The sequence below is a fragment of the Lytechinus variegatus genome, chromosome 17, assembly GCF_018143015.1.
Source record: "Lytechinus variegatus isolate NC3 chromosome 17, Lvar_3.0, whole genome shotgun sequence".
Taxonomy (NCBI): Eukaryota; Metazoa; Echinodermata; class Echinoidea; order Temnopleuroida; family Toxopneustidae; genus Lytechinus; species Lytechinus variegatus.
In genome coordinates, this window is record NC_054756.1 from 799,308 (window position 1) to 818,383 (window position 19,076).

Here is a 19,076-nt window from a genome sequence, read left to right on the forward strand (position 1 = left end):
TTAGCTAGAAGTACCATAGATAAACTTATAGCAATTCCTCATGAAATGGGACCCAGAATAGTTAATGGAAGTATAAAGATGATATTATGTTTTACTTCGCAGTGTCTTTTGTTTTAGAAGAATGTCAAAATCATATATGAATTAAATATCGTATTTAGGTAATTTTTTTGTTAATTGACATGGTTTCAGGTATGAGGGGATATGGCAGTCTTTATTTGCATAGATTTTTATAGTACTAATGAATTGGAAGTTTATTGCAATTGGAATACTGTATGGATTCTGATTGCCCATGCCTCGGCTGTGTATGTGCAGAATAGCTATGATTAATCAATAACTTGTAGATCTAAAGATGATGAATTTTTGTGAATATTGTGATATTTTGTAAATGATAAAAAGAAGTATAACAGTAATATATTGTCATTTCTATTTCTGGTTCCTTCCTGAATGTTGTGGTTTTTTTCCTTGGTGAAAATATTTGCATTTATTGAATAATTGCATTTATTGTAGAATTTAATGCAGTTTGTGATATTGATTGTATATACAATGGAAGTATGCAGAACATCTCATTTCACCCGTTTCTGTTATTGAAATAAAATAAGCAAAATGCTCTGCATAAGAATCACTCTTGTATATTTAAATCATTTGATGTTGTTATTCAGACTTTGCTAGATATAGTAGTATAGCTCCTTCAGATATCAAGGTTAATGAAGGGTAATGTACTTTTATCATATGTGTGGAAAATATCAAAATCAAGTTTTAACACAGAATTGTGAAAATTTGAAAATTATAAATGTTTGAAAAATTAGATCAACAAGAATAATCACATTGGCAATTTGTAGAGTAGATTGTGACAAGTGTTAATGAAAACTCGTATAATGCCATCACTATTCACTACTACTTTTGTCATCACCACCAGTACCACCATCATCATCATCAATCACCATCATAATCACCACTATCAATTCATCATCAATCATTCATTATCATGATTCATCATCATCAATCATTGTCATCATCATCATTATCACTCATCATCATCACCACCACCATCATCATCATCACTATCAATCTTCACCATCTTCATTATCAATCACCACCACCGCCACCACCATCATTATTGACATCGATCACCACCAGCATCAAGTGTATAACATTTCTTTTCATAAGATAACTCCATACTCGAGACCAAGTGTATTACTCTAATATCAAAATTATTCATATTTCTCAAAAACTTCAGTGAAATTTATTAATTACGTCATTTCATGATCGAATACCAGACAAATCGTCACATTTTGATAAAAAACTATTTTCATTTCACAATTCTAAATTTTAATGCATTATACAAAATTAAACTAAACATATAATACCCTGCACCACTATAATATAAAGAAATAAATGACTTCTCTTTTATTCATCTGCATGTATAACTTATTTATATCCATTTTTCCCCCATTGACCATTACGATAATGATGTGTTTAGAGGTAGATAGGGGTCCTATTGTGGAGTGTCTGATCCAATAAACCTCAAGAGCCCGCAGCAACATAACACATTGGCTTTCCATAGTAAATTGAGATTGATTGGATCAACCATACTCCATTGTATACGTACCACGGGACCCTGGTATTCCAAATCAAAGACCGACAATGCTGTAAAGCTGTTTACAAAGACTTCAGGGGACCCGTTTCATAAAAAACTTGCAAATGTAACTTTGCCATTAGGGCAACTACCACGGTAACCTTGATTATGATTGGCTGCTGAGCCCTGTTACCATGGTAGTTGCCATTATGGAAAATTTACAACAGTTGCAAGTCCGAAATGAAACAGGGCCCTGGTTAGGTGCATAATTAAAGCATGTGACTTAGCATGCCTTTAATAGGTATACATGTAGGTATTAAGCTTGTACTGTGTTCATGTTGCATAGATATACATGTAGAACCCTGATATAGAGTAACATTATGGCAAGTTCCCCCAAAGTCTGCACAGTTCCCCTTGTCTGCGCATACACGTATCTGCACGATTCTAGTAAAAGATACGCGACGACCACAGACTATACACGTGCAACACATAGAAAGATGCTAAAAAATCAGACTCAAAATGGTGGAAAAATAATGAATTTTGGGCATTTCATGTGACGGCCTCAAAATGCAGCCTGTTTCATTAAAATCCTGAATCGCATGCAAAGTGAATGGGTGTGCAGACATGGCATACATTTTTTTGTTCAATCTGAAAATGACTACCCAAGGTTTTTCCTAGAAAATCATACATTTCTATCAAATTTTTGTGAGATAAATATAAGGAACATTAACAACAGAAAAATTTTGGGAAATAAAAAGAAATTAATGTTTAATCTTAACTCAAATCGTTAGGTGCAGAGACTTGGGGACCACCATCATACACTTGGTGATAGATTGGAGCATTTTAGCAATCACTACGCAGATGCTGTCTATTAAGCAGAGAATCTTTTGTCAAAAGCCCTTCATAACCAAGTGAATCAAAACAGCAATGCTGTTCTAGGGTCCGTTGCAGAAAGAGTTGCGTTTAAGCGCAAGTCAAAAAATCAATCGCAAGTCCCAAATGCGCGCTGTTGATTGGTTGAAAATCAAGTTGCGCATGATTTTTAGAGTTGTGATTGATTGCAACACTTTCTGCAACGGGCCCCTGGACAAACAACATATTTGCAATATTTTGTCCGATCCGAATCTTTAGACGTGGTGCTGTCCTGGTCCACCACCTTTCGACAATGACGTCTAATCTGTCCATTGTGATTTGAAGGGCATTTCAATAGATACTGAACGTTGTAGAAAGTGTCTGCAAAGTGGATGCTAAAATAAGCTCTTATCTCTTGAGTAGTTGTGCTCAAAAAAAAAATACTGGCAAGTACTTTAGTCAACAATAGGCATGTGTTATACTAGCTGTAACTTCTAGAAATAATTCAATATTCGGTACCGGTAATGGTAAAGTTGTCAGTACATGCATATAACATAACTACACTATAAAGCAAATATCGAAAATATAGCAGTTTTGGGAAAACAGATAATGGGAAAGGTGATAATGCTGGTTGGAATTTAGACTGAAGAAAAAAGACGAAAATTCTGAATCGTGCAAAAAGGAGGGATCCAGAGGTTGTAAAGGTTAAGTACAATTGTCACGAGTGCAATAAAGACACAACACCAAGGGGGGGGGGGTAGTATGACTTTACAGCCACACTTAAATTCCCATCTGTGTGCGGTATAAAAGGCATCATCCAATTGGTCACATTGTAAAGACGACACAAGACTCCTGCATATATATTAACCAATAAGATTGTTCGTTACAAACCATGTGTGGAGTGGCAATTAAGCATGACCCTGTTAAGTCATACTTAACTTTAACTCTGTGAAACACCCCATATTTTGAACCTTTGAATATTTGGTTTTAAAACCTTTCATATCTCAAAATAGTTTCAAATGCAGGATTTCTGGCAAGTACACATGTATACTGTATACAGCCACCTCAGCAGCTTCATTTGAGGTTGCAATTCATAATTGTTTATCATCATCTTGTTGCTTTTTTGTTGTAAAACACTACACCTACGTAATTCCCAAAACTATAATCAGGTAATAGAGAAATATATAATGTATTTGTTTGAAATGCTACATAATCAATTCCTTGAACGCTTTAGCGCCTATTAACTATGGCAGCTTAGCTACAGTGAGTTAATAATATGATACCAAGTATCAAAGCGCAGTTCAGTATATGCACATAGTAACTGCGCTATATGAATAAACATTATTATCATTTCAATTATCTATGTCTATGAATTATCATAAATATACATTAAGAGAATAAACCAAATCATCACCAATTTTTATACAAATTCATTTTCTGAATCCGTTGAAAGTTAGAAATGTTTGCATTGGATTTCAGTCACTCATTGAAAATTAATGTACATGATAAAAGAATACAGTCAACAGCTGATGTTTCAGAAAGCTGTTATTACATTTTGCATGACTTCACGAGCTGGAATATGCAAGCCTAATGTTTTTTTTTCAGACACTTTAATTGCTCAGGCATATAGGTCTAACTTTACAACCAACTTCCTGGCATGACTCAATGTCCAGTATATATACTCACTAGTTATTCCAATATATTAATTGAGTCTATTATTATTCAGAGCTGCCAACCTGAACAAGAACATTTCAGTATTTTAAAAGCTGAAAATCAGTATTTTGGCGAGGAAATCAGTATTTTCAAAGAAATACCATAGGAAAACACATAAAACTGAAACTTGAGAAATCAGTATTTTGCATGACACCATCAGTATTCTTCTCATTTTCAGTAATAAATACTGAAAATCCGTACTACTTGGCAGCTCTGATTATTGTATTTAAACAGTCATTTGGTCCAATGATATCTTGTCATAAATGTTTATCAATTTCATGAACATAAAGTCAATTATAATCATGATTGGTATAAACTGCCCATGAAAGTCATAAATCAAAAACTTGTTGAAAATCCATGGGAGGCTATCTTAAAGTAAAATTTATTTGCCAATCCCTTGGAATAAGTAAAAAAAAAATATCAGGTCCAAATATCATCAATATATTTCAAATATTTTTTCTGATTTCTCCCGGTGTCACCTTACTTGAAACTAAAAGTAATCAATTCAATGACCAAGACCTTATTACACCAAGGTTAGTGATCAATTCAAACAGTCTTTCTGATAGGCTACTGGCCAATCTCTTGAACAGGTTGAGCATGCACCACTGACCTTCATTGGTCAGTTTTATTTTGTGATCAATCACAAACCAGTGTGTGTTACTAGACCCACATTGCCCTGAAGTCAATAGCACAATGAACATGGGTCTCTTCATAAAGTTGTGACATTTCAGCAATACTAATTATACTACACATTGTTTGTATTGTTTGAAGACTGTACATTTCTTATTCAGACTTACATTTACTTGAAACTTTGTGCTGTTTATGAATACGGTACTCATTTTTATGAAAATATTGAGCAAAACAGTGTATAATCCCGTTACATGGCCTGGAGTGTCCATGTAACATCAGGATACATGCATTTAGTCCCAACAAACACATTATGGCAACTAGGTTGGCAAAAACTTAATACAATATGCATGTATAGTATAATTAGTATCGAGTTATGCTGAAATGTCATACTTTGTGTCCCAACATCACGGAAAGACCACATACACATACAAGATAAGAAATATATAATATATTTAGTATAAATTTTAGTCATCCCATACTAAAGGTTTTCATAATTCAAAACAAACATGGCTGCCCATCTTTGACTAAAGGGAGCAGGTAGCAATTAAAAAAATTGGGTTTCTTTTTTCTCTACATTGTCATATTTCAAATTCAAGCTCTTACTCCAGGCAAAATTTTATACAACAAGGTTCACAGCATTTCAAAAAAAAATCCCTGATAATTATTTAAACACATTCACAGTTTCACATGTTTTGTGAAAAATAAGTGAAACTTAGAATGTCATAACTTTCTTATTTTAGATCCGACTTTGATGAATTTTTTAATAGCATTATGCTACATGTATGTTGATTTTTCTCTATTTATTCCAATTAACGTTTTACATTGGTGGACTTGACCTTTAAAGACATCAGTTAGATAGACTGTACGATGAATCAAAATAAACCAAACTATAGAATGACATCATGTCACATAATCAGGCCGGCCAGCATTCCATGCATGCATGACTACTCAAACTCAATGGAGTATTTATTGACGAGTCGGTTGTAATTTCGTATCACAGTCTGAAATTCATAACAATTATGAATTGTTTAAATGGTTGACATTTACCTGCTTCCTTTTGATCAAACGAGGGCAGCATACATGCTTGCCCTTCTAAACCTGACTCAGAGCTACAGGATACGAACTACCCAATTTATTACCCATGAAGTGAACAACGATCTCAACATCATAGTCCTCAATCTCCAATTGGTTTGGTCCATTCTTGCCGATGAAGTACAGAATGGTGTATAGCGCCATCTCAAACTCTGGACTCGTACCGATGAAGGAACTCCCGACTGGTTTCACTGTGTCCTTCCATTTGAACTGGAGCGTGACCAGCTGAGCGCTGTTATCAGCAACAGCTCTTCCCTTTCCCTATTCACAAGGAAAAAAATATATAAGTACTATCGTTGCCTTAACCAATTTTTCTCTATTTGTTCAAATAAATTGGATGCTAGAATGACGTATCAGGACAACTACCCGCAGGACAATTACCCCCGGACAATCACCCCCTGAGGACAATTACCCCCCGGACAATCACTCCCCGGACAATCACTCCCGGACAATTTCCCGAGGACAATGTATCAATATAGTTGTTTAGCACCCCCCCCCTTGGAGTAAAGCAGATTGGAGGCACTGTGATTCTCCTATCAAAATTATACTAATAATACACATCAAAAATATACTGTTAAGGATTGCATGCAAGAAGAACGATGGGAACAACTTCAACACATTTGGACTGTACAAATGTAATGAGAGCTGGTAAGGACACAAGAAAAAGTGTAGCGCTACAAATGAAAGAAAATAGCCCAAAGTTAAAAAAATGAGTTCCTACTCCTGAAAGACTGTACTTACCCTCCTCCTTGGTCTAATCCATCCAGTGTAGTCCACATTCCCTCTCTTCTCCTCAAGATAGAACTGGATCCAATTATGGAATCCAGTAACTTCCTTGTTTTTCGTCTCTCCTACAAATACATGCTCAAAGCCTGAAGAATCGCATTCACCTCTCCTGAAAGCATCAATAAAATTGAAAAAATATCAATAACTAGATTGATCTTGCTTTATTCTACCATCTTTTATTAAGCAGCTGTCTATACAATAGCTGCTTCTTATTTCAATTTCAGTAGTCTATACGACAACTGCTTCTTCAATTTCTATATCATTTGAAAAAATCTAGTTCACCTGACCCGCTTGCATAAAATTACTATTATGGTAACTTTACCATCCAATGGTAACTACCATGGCAATGCTGATCAATAGCCAATCAAAATCAAGGATTACATGGAAGTTACCATTGCATGAATGGTAACTTTGTCAAGCAACAGGCTCCCTGGTGAGTGTTTCATGGAGCTGTTCATTAGTTACGAATGACTTTATGCATGACTGGTGATCGTTTATTGTGCTATAGGATCCATGGCTGTGTAGCTGACTTAGCATCCAAGAACATTTACCAGTCACGTGTAAAGTTGTGCGAAACTTTACAAACAGCTTTATGAAACAAACACTGTAAGGCAAAAATTGAAATACATGTGCTGACGATGAGCCTGCTCAAGGTAATGCACATTTAATATGGTAGTAACCTTGTAGGGTGATTTACTTGATCTACTTAGGGTGGCATACCATCATTGTATGATTTTCACAGAGATTCAAAATCTTTACATGGCTATTATTTTGCTTTATAGAGAGGAGTTGTACACATTTTTTTATGATTATACCCCTTCAACACATCAAGGGTAATTACATATACATTTTATGATTATTGCCAGGGGAGGGGGGGGGATAGGAGGGTGAAGAGGATTTGGAGGAGGGGATGGGAGGAATAGGAGGGGCGAGGGGAAGGGGTGAAGTGGGGGTAACAAGGAGAGGAAGAAGATGAGAGGCAGGAGGGGAGGGTGAAGATAAGGAGGAGCAGGGGGGGGGGTGGAAGAGGTCAAAGAGAACAAAAGTGTTAGGAGCGGGGGAGGGGAAGGGGGTGAGGAGGGGAACAGGAGCAGGGATGAGGAGAAGGGAAATAGTAAGGAGGAAGAGTAGGAGGGCGAGGAGGGGGAAGAATGATTAGAAAAGGAAAGCTACTTACTCCATGCCTCTTGTTCTTCTGTATAGTTTAAACCAGAGATCATACAAGGTATGCTTGAAATCCCTTACTGTACCAGATATCTTTCCCTTGTCTAGTAGCACTTTGTATGCATGCTGCATCACCTAGATTTATCATTAAAAAAGAAACAAGTAAAATACAAACTAGATATTGAAGAACAAAAGGTTCCAACACAAAGCATTTGATGTTGTTGACCCTAATACTACCAGACTATTTCTGGTCAAGTAGTGGATCCTGGGGGGGGGGGGGAGGGAGCATGTCTCCCCTTTTGAGAGCCATAGTCAAAATTTTAATGGGAATATGCCACTTTTACCCAAATGTGCCCCCCCCCTTAAAAGTGAGGACTTTTTATTCCTTGTCAAATTTCATCGTGAAAATGTGCCCCCCCTCCCCCCCATTGGAAGATCCTGGATCTGCCCGTTGACATATACCACACTGATGTGGGGCTTTTGTGCTAGCCCCCCCCCCCCAACCATCCCTCAAGATTTTGTACCCCTACCATGACTAAAGAAAGAGGCATGAAAGCCACCATGTAATCTGAAGGGCTGCATATCATTTCTTTTTATAGAATGTATTAACAACTGTAAATTTTCATTTTGCATTTACATTAAGACATCAAATAATACATTTGCAATGAGCCCAAATGATTCACAGGTAATCAAAAGTACTTTGAAATTAATTTCTGTTTTCTTTCACTTTGATAAATAACTCGCAAAACACACGTCCTGTCTTTATTCATTTAAAAATAATTTTCCTCAAGGAACCCCACTGTGTATTAGATCCATCACACTGTAGAAAATGATAAAAAACACTTGCTCAATTAATTTTACACATGTACATGTATACTGAATTACATATTTTTAATTTGGGTTTATGAAGCTGTGAAATATTTTGTAGCATTTCAGTAAATAAATTTAAAAGCCAAATTTGCATAGCTAAATTTCAGTAATAATTTGATTTTACTTTAATTACGCTAAAAATGAGCTGTTAATCTTTGAATAAAGCCCCAAATCTGCAAACTTTTTGTTTACAGACTCTTATCAAGTGTAAGTTGAAACAAGTGGAGCACCTCTGGCAGTCTCACCTGCATTACACGATTCAATATAGCAGCAGTGGTGACTTTGAAAACTACTATAAAATAATTATTCACAAAATGCACCATTCATATATTGATATAATACTATGTTCATTGACCCTGACATTTGACTTGATCATGTGACCTTAGACTTATCAGTGATACTTGATTATCCTTATAAATGTCCACATGTCATTGAATTTATCCATAAACTTTCAAAGTAATAATAGCAATTCAGCAATTACTCAAAAACACGGCCAAAGCTTATTGACCTTAGATGACATTTGACTTTGGTCATGTGACCTGAAACTTGCAGGGGATGTTCATTGATATGTGATTTACCCATAAACAGAATTGCCCCCCCCCCTGTTAGGCATCAAAATAAATGTGGCTTCTTAGAGGTAAATAACACCACATGAGTAGTGTGCAAAACTTTTCATAAAAAAAGAATGGGCCTTATTCTGGGTGCTACATAACTTTTAAAAAGCACTTGCCTGGTCAGGCAAGTAAATTTTTAAATAGTTGAAATATACTTGCCCCCAAATCTATTTCACTTGCCTGAAAAAATCCTTCACGAAATATTAATGGATTTCTTTTTTCAATGTGACTTTATCTTGCCTGCCATTGCCAAAATTATGGTCAGTATCATATTGACCCTAAGTTTTGTCCTTCTACTGTGAGAATTTCGATTGCCCAATTCGGGCAAGTAGTTTTGGTCTTTACTTCAAAACACTTGCCTAACTTTTACTTGCCTCGGGCAATCGGGAAAGTGCTTATGTAGTACCCTGCTTATTATATCCTAAATTTATAATACCAAAAGGTTTAAAAAGGGAAATAAAATCTCACCTTTGTTTCCATGATTCTGTCAATAAATATCTGGTTCTCTCTAACTTCTTCATCTGTTACTTCTTCTGACACACCTGTCTCGGATGCATAGTTGTCTAGAAGGCTGATAAAAGCTACAATAAATGTAGGGATACAGTAGTGCTCAAAAGTTAGTGTAGCCCACCAGAAAAATGATATATTCTATGAAGTCGGGTTTAACTTAAACTCAGGTTTAAAGTTTTGGTTTAAGTTTCGGAAGTCAAAAGTGTCATTTTTTTTTATTAAGTTGTATGTTTCTTATATCTACTGTGCTCTTTCCTGATTCATCAATGGTGAGGACAATAATCTTGTTTATACTTTCTAGACAATTATGAATGATTTAAGAGCCAAATGAGCTGAAATATGATATCTCTACTGTTGGTGATTTATGTGACAATTGGCTATCCATACTTAAACCACAACTTTAAACCTGACTTCAGAATATGGGCCAATGTGTTCAAGTTCTGTCATGTTCATAGCTATTTAATTGTAAAGTCAGGTGATCAAATATTACATTCAATAAGAGAACTCTGGGCTCGCCAAACATTGTAATGTTGTAGTCTTTATTCAACACTCACGATGAAGGAGTGCATTTTGTGAAGGGGTTCACTTAAAGATAAAATCCAGTTTTGGTAACGATCTAAAAATGACTTGACAGAATCCGATATGATGACCACCCAAGTGTCTGTTTGTATGGATAAAAAATATGTGCCAAAGGATTCTGGAAGAAATTGTGTAATTGCTGAGAAATAAGCAAAATAAGTGGGGATTTGGTCACTTCCGTCGGGTCTTTATTCCAGCAATATTAATACACTGTCCCATGTGTGCCTATCTGTGTTGGTGATCTTTAGTGTGAACATTTTTCAGCGTAGATTTCAAGATTTCACAAAGTTCAGCTTATGTTACTGTACCAGATCTAGATCCTCGATTATATTCTGACAATTAAGCCTGGTTTTACAGACTTTCTCATGAAATCAGTGTTTACTGCAACTACTGGCATTTCTCTTTAAATGTACTTTTGAGTACTACTGTATGCATAACATTATACTTCATAAGAATGATTTGCTTGATTCTTATAACACATAACACATAGCAGATTGCTAAACTACTAAAAGTATAGGAAAAATATGAAGGAAGAAGAAAATAACTAAGAAACAAGAACGTAAATTTACCTACAATTCATATCAGAAATTGAGCTTACTGGAAATAATTCAAGCGTTGAATACCGGGTATCTCTTTAAGAGAAACTTTCTGGCCAGAATTCACAATTGGTCAATGAGACCACTATTCGAACAGTGGACTCATGAATAAAGTAGTATGGATAAACCACGGCAAAAGGTGTCAATTTGGCACACTGTGACAAAAGCGTGCAGTACGTAGTATTGGGCATCTATACAGGAAATCTGGATAAACCATGGACTCAACTGATGGGTTTTAAAAACCACCTTGTGAAGTTACTTTGGTATCTAATGGAATCTGGAAGTGCAATCCAAAAATCAGTGGTGTCTGACAGTTACCATAGTAATGTTTGGTACTTCTCAGCCAATCAAAATCAAAGAAGATTGTCAAAACTGACAACTTGCCAGACAAAAAATAAGATGAAATGCTCTCCAAGTGACATTTTACAATTTTTCAAGTTTTAGTGTTGCATGGTACAACACATATTCTTTCATGGGCATAAGAAGGTCCTGAAAAGGACCACTCTATCTCAATATTTCGGCAAGTGTGTTCTTGTTGTCTTCAGGGAAATGAAGACGAGATTCTATCATTTTACAGAAGACGACAAGAACGCATTTGCCGAAACATTGAGTTTGCGTATTCCTTTTCAGGACCAACATATGCCCGTGAAAGAAATCAAAGAATACCAGATGTCAGTGAAATCACTGCACCCTTCTTCTTCACCATGGAAACCTTCAGAAGTTACATCAAAATTTAAACAAGTTACTTTACCTTTAAAGGTTGGTTTCTGAAGTACTCCTTCATCCACTCTGGAAAACAGAGGGTCCTTTGCTTGATCAACATTTCCCTTATTACCGTAGTAAGTATAGCGCTGAAGATCGATCTCGTAGTCTACTCCAGGTTCCAGACGGTTCTCATCTAGCTCCCACAGTTTGTTACATATCGCTGACAGTTCAGCATCAGGATTGAATTCTTGGCTGATTTTGGAGAATAATAGTTAGTATATTTCTATCTAGTTAATAATAGTAATGGCTTTTATGTAGGGCGATATCAATCTACGACTACTCAACGCTGTTCACAATTATTATTACCCGGTCACTGGATTCATAGCTTTTTTTAGCAGCCTGTTAAGCCTACAACCACAGTGACATTTGTTTCCTACCGGTAGGGGAGACCGGGGTTAGTTGGAACATGGGGTAAGTTGAAAAATTGTAATTTTCTTTAACGCCTGTAAAGTAAATTTATGCAATACTACCCTCAATTTATTGTTATTAATAATACAAGGCAAAAGTCAGAACCACTACACCATGGTTTTTCTGCAATGCTCATAGCTCTCAAAGTTTGTTATACATGTAGACTGTTGACGGCTCAAGATCAGGAGTAAATTCTTTGCTGTATTTGAATAGTAATTATAATTAATAATAATCTCTAATAATTATACTCATGAATATTGAGTATAGACCAGTTCGTAGTTACTTCATGGGCAATTTTGGTAAAATGACCTTTCATTTCTTTCATCATGATAGGCAGATTTCAAAGCAAGATATTACGTAAGCTTGCCTTACATAGCAGGATGAAGAAATTGAATAGACCAGGTGACTAGAATAGCACACCAATGAACACTTTATGAAGGTATTTGTTGCATTCCTACTTTGAATGCATATCTTAGCATGTTGCACAATGTACTTGACAAACTGTGAAATACCAGTCGTTCGTGAAAGCATTGTTGTTTTTTGTGGATGTAAATGAAAACGACAATTCAAAAGAATATATGAATAATCAACACATCAAAGTTGGTGCTTATCTCATTAGATTTTAAAGCACCATTTCACTTTAGTACAAATGACCTTCTGATCATGCGTAGAATATTTTGATCATGCGCAGAAAGTAGGGACAGTGATTTTCCGTTTCAAAAAATTGCCTTTTCCGTTTCAGAAAATCTCAAATTCCGTTTCAGCACGTCAGAAAACGGAAATTCCGTTTCCCCATAGACTTTGTACACACGGAAAAATGACAATTCCGTTTCCACATTGAATAGCAAAATTACACGTACACTCGCACTAGTCCAACTTTGTATCTGCTACTGTACCAACAACACAATAGAATCCGTTCTAATCGGATCTATGCGGGTGTAAATAATATTTTTACAAAGACATTTAGCATGCATACATCCTCACCTCTCATATCATTAGCATTATTTCACGGTGAAATGATTTTTCATTGATAATTTGGGGGTTTTTTTGACATCGTTATCATCAGTCAACGGTTTTTGCCGATCCGCCATCTTGGATTTTAAGACCACGATATCGTGCTGTTACATCTTCAAACGTAGAGGGCAGCAACACACGACCGTTCATAGTACTTTTATAGTTGGAACGATCTTTGGTACAGTGCAGTGAAGCCCAACACGGCCGGCAGGCCGGGTATGTACGGGCGTGGGGTACTGTACAATCGAGTGTGCTGATGTCGGGTGCAGTCATGATTTGTGAATTGTCATGATTGTAGCGAAGTGAGATCGTGTTTTCTGGGGTTTTGTGGCCATTTAATATTCTCATTTTGTTGTGATTTTGGAGTAATTTCTGTTGCTATTCTGTGTATTTTGAGGGAAAATGCGTTTTCCGTGATTTTCCGTTTGAAATGCCACTTTCCGTTTCAAAAAGCATTTTCCGTGAATTCCGTCCGTTTTCCGCGATCGCGGAAAATCACTGTCCCTAAGAAAGGAACTACGAACTGGCTTATTATAGATAAATGATTGGTAAATATTTTTCCTTCATCAGGTTCTAACCATGGTTCTAACCAAACCTCAGAAGAGGAATAAATTCAAACTAAAGGACTGTTTTACTGTCAGTCTTTACTCTTTATCATTTTGAATTTCTTGCTTTTAGCAATCTCCCATCATTTGTTGTTTTAGAGATAATCATACACCCAATGATATTGACAAACATGAGGAAAAAAAAGGAAATTTGATGAGAAGAAAGCTCTTCAATGCACAATCAGAGAAATCTGACTTGTTTTCAATATTTTATGTATCATAAATCATAATGGAATAATAGGCCTATCTGGGAATCTTGGTTTCCATTTTTGCAAGCAGTAATCTCTACATATATTACATGTATGTAACAGCGCCTTGAGCACATTATCATTGTGGATTAGAAATACTCTATATTATTATCATTATTAACAGAAACTTACCTTCCTTTGCTGGCCATGTTATTACTAAGTCCGAGTTGGAAAGTGTTGAAGTCTGAAAAGGAAGGAAGAAAGAAAAAAGAAATAAAATCAATAATAAAACACTTGTTCCTGTGTAAAGGCCTACATGTACACAGATAGGAGATTCACAAGGCTTTATGAACTGTACACTAATCGCACAAGAAAAAGGTATTGAACTGGGGTAGTATTCTGAATTTTAAAACATATCTCAGATAAAATAAAATACTTTTAATCTCTGTTATTAATTAGATAAAATATAGGCATAGGCTGTAATGTCTTCGAATTGGTATTCAAAGAACCCCTTTTTCTTCATATCTGCACAAGACACGTTATGAACAGGATGAAGCATTATCCAATGCGAAAGGCTGTTTGATAGCACTCACATCTCATTCAACCAATGAAAATCATTTTTGCTGCCAGGAGGTATGCTAAAGACTAAAGAGTTTTTTTTCAATTCAATTTAAATAAACATTTATTTTCCTCCATTTTACAAAGTTACATTCATTATTGTTCACAAGAATACACTTCAAATCGATTTCTATAAAGAATATAAATATGAACAACTTATGTGTAAAGAGGAAGGCGTATGTCCCTAGAAGCATATGCTTGTGGCGGGATACGCCTGTGGATAAATATATACAATACACAAAATACAATACAAAGATAAGAAGGGCTAGAAAAGGAGAAGAGAAGTAGAAAAGAAAACGGGAAGAAAAAGAGAGAGGGAGAAGTGAGCAGGAAGGCGGGAAGGTGGAAAGCAGGAAGTTTGTGTCTAATGCGCTCTGTATCTGCTAGGGCCTATAGTCGGGTAGATACATGTACATGTATGACCAAAATTATCCCATGACTATAAAATTGGGTATGTATGCAATTTTTTTGTTGAAAGTTGTACAATGTAGTATAGGGTGTCTACTTCAAGAATCCGATGGGTGCCACCTGGGCACCCTTGAGCAATTTTTTTTAAATTAATGTCATAGGCCACGCCCACTTTTTCACATACCCCTTGAATATGAATTTCATATTTTACGGAATAAACAAGTCATATTTGGTATCACATTGAAGCAAATGAATAATCAAATGCAAATCTATGGATAACTTGGCATTCAGATTACGCATATGTCAGCTTAAGGTCATTTACGGTCATAAAAGGTCAAATTGCATTACAAAAAGTAAAGTAATACACGTACATAATGCAGAACATCTTGTGTTTTACATACAAACAAGGTAGGTATTATATGCATTTTTGGCAAGATTGAAGGCATGGCGCGTGTAAAATTGCAACAAACTCCCGAAAATATCATTTACAGAATCAAGTCCTCCTACGAAACTTACTGAACGATGTGAAGTCGATTCCCCCTAATATGATAAATATCCCTCAAATAGCATCATTTACTTGTTAGTTTTTCTTCTCGTCGACAAAATACAGACCCTGCTTCCATCTCCCAAATTTTTGGTCTAATTAGCTAATGAGGGTGCGCAATTTATCTTCAAACAGATTTTCAACTAAAAATAAAAGGGCTTTTCATCAAATGGAAACAACCTCAACTAAACCAACAGGTGTACAATTACCAAATAATGTTATCCATTTAATTTAAACCCAACCCTATCTGATAAATCCATAGACTTTGTTACTTTTTACTTCATTCCATTCAACAATTGCATTCCTTGTAATCCTGTGTAACTACATTCTTGAAATTTTTACTTGACATCTCAACTGTATAAATACCAATGACTCTGTTCATAATTTTCAGGCTGAGGATGAGGTGCGACACCTCGAAACATGTTCCGTTTATTAAATGTTATGTTCTATTCTTTATTTTTATCTTCATATCAAAGACACTACAAGGGAAAGACTAGGCACAAAAATTATTTTACACGTAAATCTATGAAAAGCGTTACGCAAAGTAGGCAGTGTCCATCATTTTACTGTGAAGACATTGGTGGAAAGTTTATTGACAAACAAACAGTAGCACTGCGGGCTTCGTCCAACGTACTTAGAATTTTTTTGTTTAATTCGTCATTGCTTTGAATGTTTTCCAAAAAGTATTATCGTAGGCAAAAATAATAAAAAAGTATGTTTTTTAAGTTATTCCATTTATTGGTGTCTATATTTTATCAAAAAATAATCATGGAAATTGCACATACAATGAATCAAGAATCTAGTCTTAATTAAAAATACCAACAAGCTTTAATTCATATTAAGGTTGTGAATATTTAAGGCATGACGCATGCAAAATTGCAACACTTGCATAGCCCTTGCATGAATTTCAGAAAAGCTTTTGGGCCAATTATAGTATTGGTTCTGTTAAAAAAATTATATTTTGTGAACAAATTTAAGCCTGATGAATATTTTTGAAAAGTCAATGAAGTTTTGATACCCAATGATATACTAACCTCGAAATACTGTGATCGGGTTTCCAACTTACTTGACTAGACCCCTGCTACTAATACCATGGTCACATTTGTTGTACGGCGAGTCGAAAACAGCCGTTTTATCAATTTTGATTCAAACCACCTATATGTAGTTGGACAAAAAATGTTAAAACGGCCGTTTTCGACTCGCCGTATTACGGCCGCCGTAGAACAAATGTGACCATGGCATTACAATAATGTAGACGACTACCTGACTTTTGCAAGGTGACCCGGGGGGGGGGGGGGGGGGGTGGGGGCCACTTACATTGGCGAATGGATACCATGCGCGACCAAAAAAACACGTAAAAAGGATGTCTTTTTCACGATAGGGCACGCCAGTACGTACGTAACGTGATAAGGGTGTCAAAAACACAAAAATAATGAAAAAAGGGTATCTATTTTGCTAGGAAAATTATGTGTTTAGGGTCGAATTTGCGGGGATGATAAAACAAAATTAAAATGTTTTATAAAGGATGTCCTTTTTGCCCCAACACTTCGTGTTTAGAGTCCGATTTGCGCGAGGTGTAGAAGGTGGGGTCGTATACTAAACCAAATAAGGTAAAGCCGACGACCGAAGGACCCGTAACAATAAAACATTCCTGTACTTGTTTAGGGGTTCATTTAAGGGAATATTTGCCAAGAGTATCGTTTTGTTTCCAATACTTGTTAAGGGTAGGGTTTCACACGCCAATACTTGTTAAGGGGTGCATTTTCAAAATATGGAAATTACGTGTTTAGGGTGCTTTTCGAGACCCCATGGTCGCGCATGGTATCCACTCGTAAATGGAAGTGGCCCCCCCCCCCCCCCGGCCCGGGAAGGTGACTTTGGTGTTCTTCCAGGTTCCAGCCATGTTCTTCGGTGATATGATGATAAACACAAGTTCTGATAAAAATTGCAATCAGTGAAAATGACTTGTTGCCTCATACCCTGTAGTGTTTGCTGGTATTTCAGCCTGAACTTGAGTTAGTTTTTCCATCCATCATGTTTCATAGGCTTTGTACCTACGTACACAAACTAAAGCATGCACGCCCACGCCATCGCCACGCAAAATTAACACTAGAACAGAGGAGATGAGCCGAGGCTGAGCTGAATCAGTGACTTTTTTTTAATTTAAACATATGAATTCTTGATTCTTTTGGTCTATCTACCCTGCCTGAATGAAACTTATCGGCCAAATCGTGGTTTTGGGAACCACTCGTAGATTTGTTTACGCGCACTTGTGTACAAAGTGAATGGAGGTGGAAATAGGGAACCATGCGTGTTACTGATAAAGCGCTGCTGTATGAAGTGAACGGTGGTTCCCTATATCACGATAATGCCAACTTAGCATATTTCTTAATTACTTAATTACTACACTGCCGTATTTACTACATTCAGAATTCTTACCACTTCATCAATTGAAAAGGACGCTTGAGAGCTACAGCAGCTTTTCAGTGTAGAGCGGGTTCGCTTAATATAGGCCTATGTGAACGCGAGTTGCACCGGTACTATACGGTCGCTCCTATCAGATATCCCCTAGCTGGGCCTGTAGCGCAGGCACAGATCTTCGATGCGCCGCAGCGGCACAGCGAAGGGTGTGGCCACATTGCCACGCCTACATGACGTGGGCGTTGTTATTTGTCTATGACCTGGGGCGATCTCTCGATCGTCTTACTTTACGGATATTGTGATGATGATTGTTTTCTGATCAAAGGAAAAGGTAGGCGTATATAAAAAAGTAATAATAAAAAAGGTAAATAAAAAATGAACTAATCTCCGAAAGTACTTCTTTAATTGACATTGGAACAGGGAATACATAGCTAGAGAATCGGCAAAAAGAGAGAGAGAAAATTAATCACTGCCCCGCACAAAGGACCCGAAACGCTATTAAGATCGTGCTGATGTAAATTTTGTTCTCTATTACTGCCCATCTACCCCAAGCAAACAAATAAAATAAAATAACAGCACTCAAACAGCCTGCATTCCGGCAAAATTTTTATCCATTTCCGATCCATCGATGTGCCTGATGGCCTGCCGGTATTGTCATCACCATCATCATCATCACTAACCTAGCATCATCACATCACATCATCATCATCATAGGCGGATCCAGGGGAAAAGAAAGAAAAAAAAAGAAAAAAGAAGGGAAAAGAGGAGATAAAGAAGAGGAGGAAGACGAGTGAATAAATAAAGATAAAGGAAGACTTGGAAAATAATTTCAGAAATATTTAATGTCACTACAGTCATAGAGTATAAATTTTTCGCTTGCGCTTCGCGCTCGCATTGCCTTAGGTGATTTATATATCTTGCTCAATAAGGAGCTTAAATATCAAATTTTGAAAATTATGTTTTATCTTATGAATTTTAACATTTTCTGCTCGCGCTGCGCGCTCGCAAAATTTGATTTGTCTGGTACCTATTATTTTCCTGTATCATTCCATAACTGAGTTCTCAAATATCCCTATTAAGTTCAAATTGTCAAAACGTAACAGCTGCACACTCGCATTTTGAT

General features: G+C 36.3%; 1 protein-coding gene across 1 annotated transcript; it reads right to left on the reverse strand.

The window, feature by feature from the left end:
- Positions 1-5,768: 5,768 nt before the first annotated feature.
- LOC121430818 (poly(U)-specific endoribonuclease-A-like) lies at positions 5,769-18,077 on the reverse strand. Its single transcript, XM_041628228.1, has 7 exons — positions 17,972-18,077; positions 14,155-14,206; positions 11,734-11,939; positions 9,766-9,878; positions 7,827-7,948; positions 6,605-6,758; positions 5,769-6,124 (listed from the first exon to the last, which is right to left on the reverse strand). The coding sequence occupies exons 2-7, from the start codon at positions 14,169-14,171 to the stop codon at positions 5,864-5,866; spliced, it is 873 nt and encodes a 290-aa protein (XP_041484162.1). The 5' UTR covers positions 14,172-14,206; positions 17,972-18,077; the 3' UTR covers positions 5,769-5,863.
- Between the last annotated feature and the right edge of the window lie 999 nt (positions 18,078-19,076).

Excerpts from the sequence above, each read along its gene's own strand:
- LOC121430818 (XM_041628228.1), bottom strand. Across the intron at positions 6,759-7,826 it reads AGAAGAACAAGAGGCATGGA|GAGAGGTGAATGCGATTCTT; the intron begins GTAAGTAGCTTT and ends TGATGCTTTCAG. Across the intron at positions 6,125-6,604 it reads GGATTAGACCAAGGAGGAGG|GGAAAGGGAAGAGCTGTTGC; the intron begins GTAAGTACAGTC and ends CCTTGTGAATAG.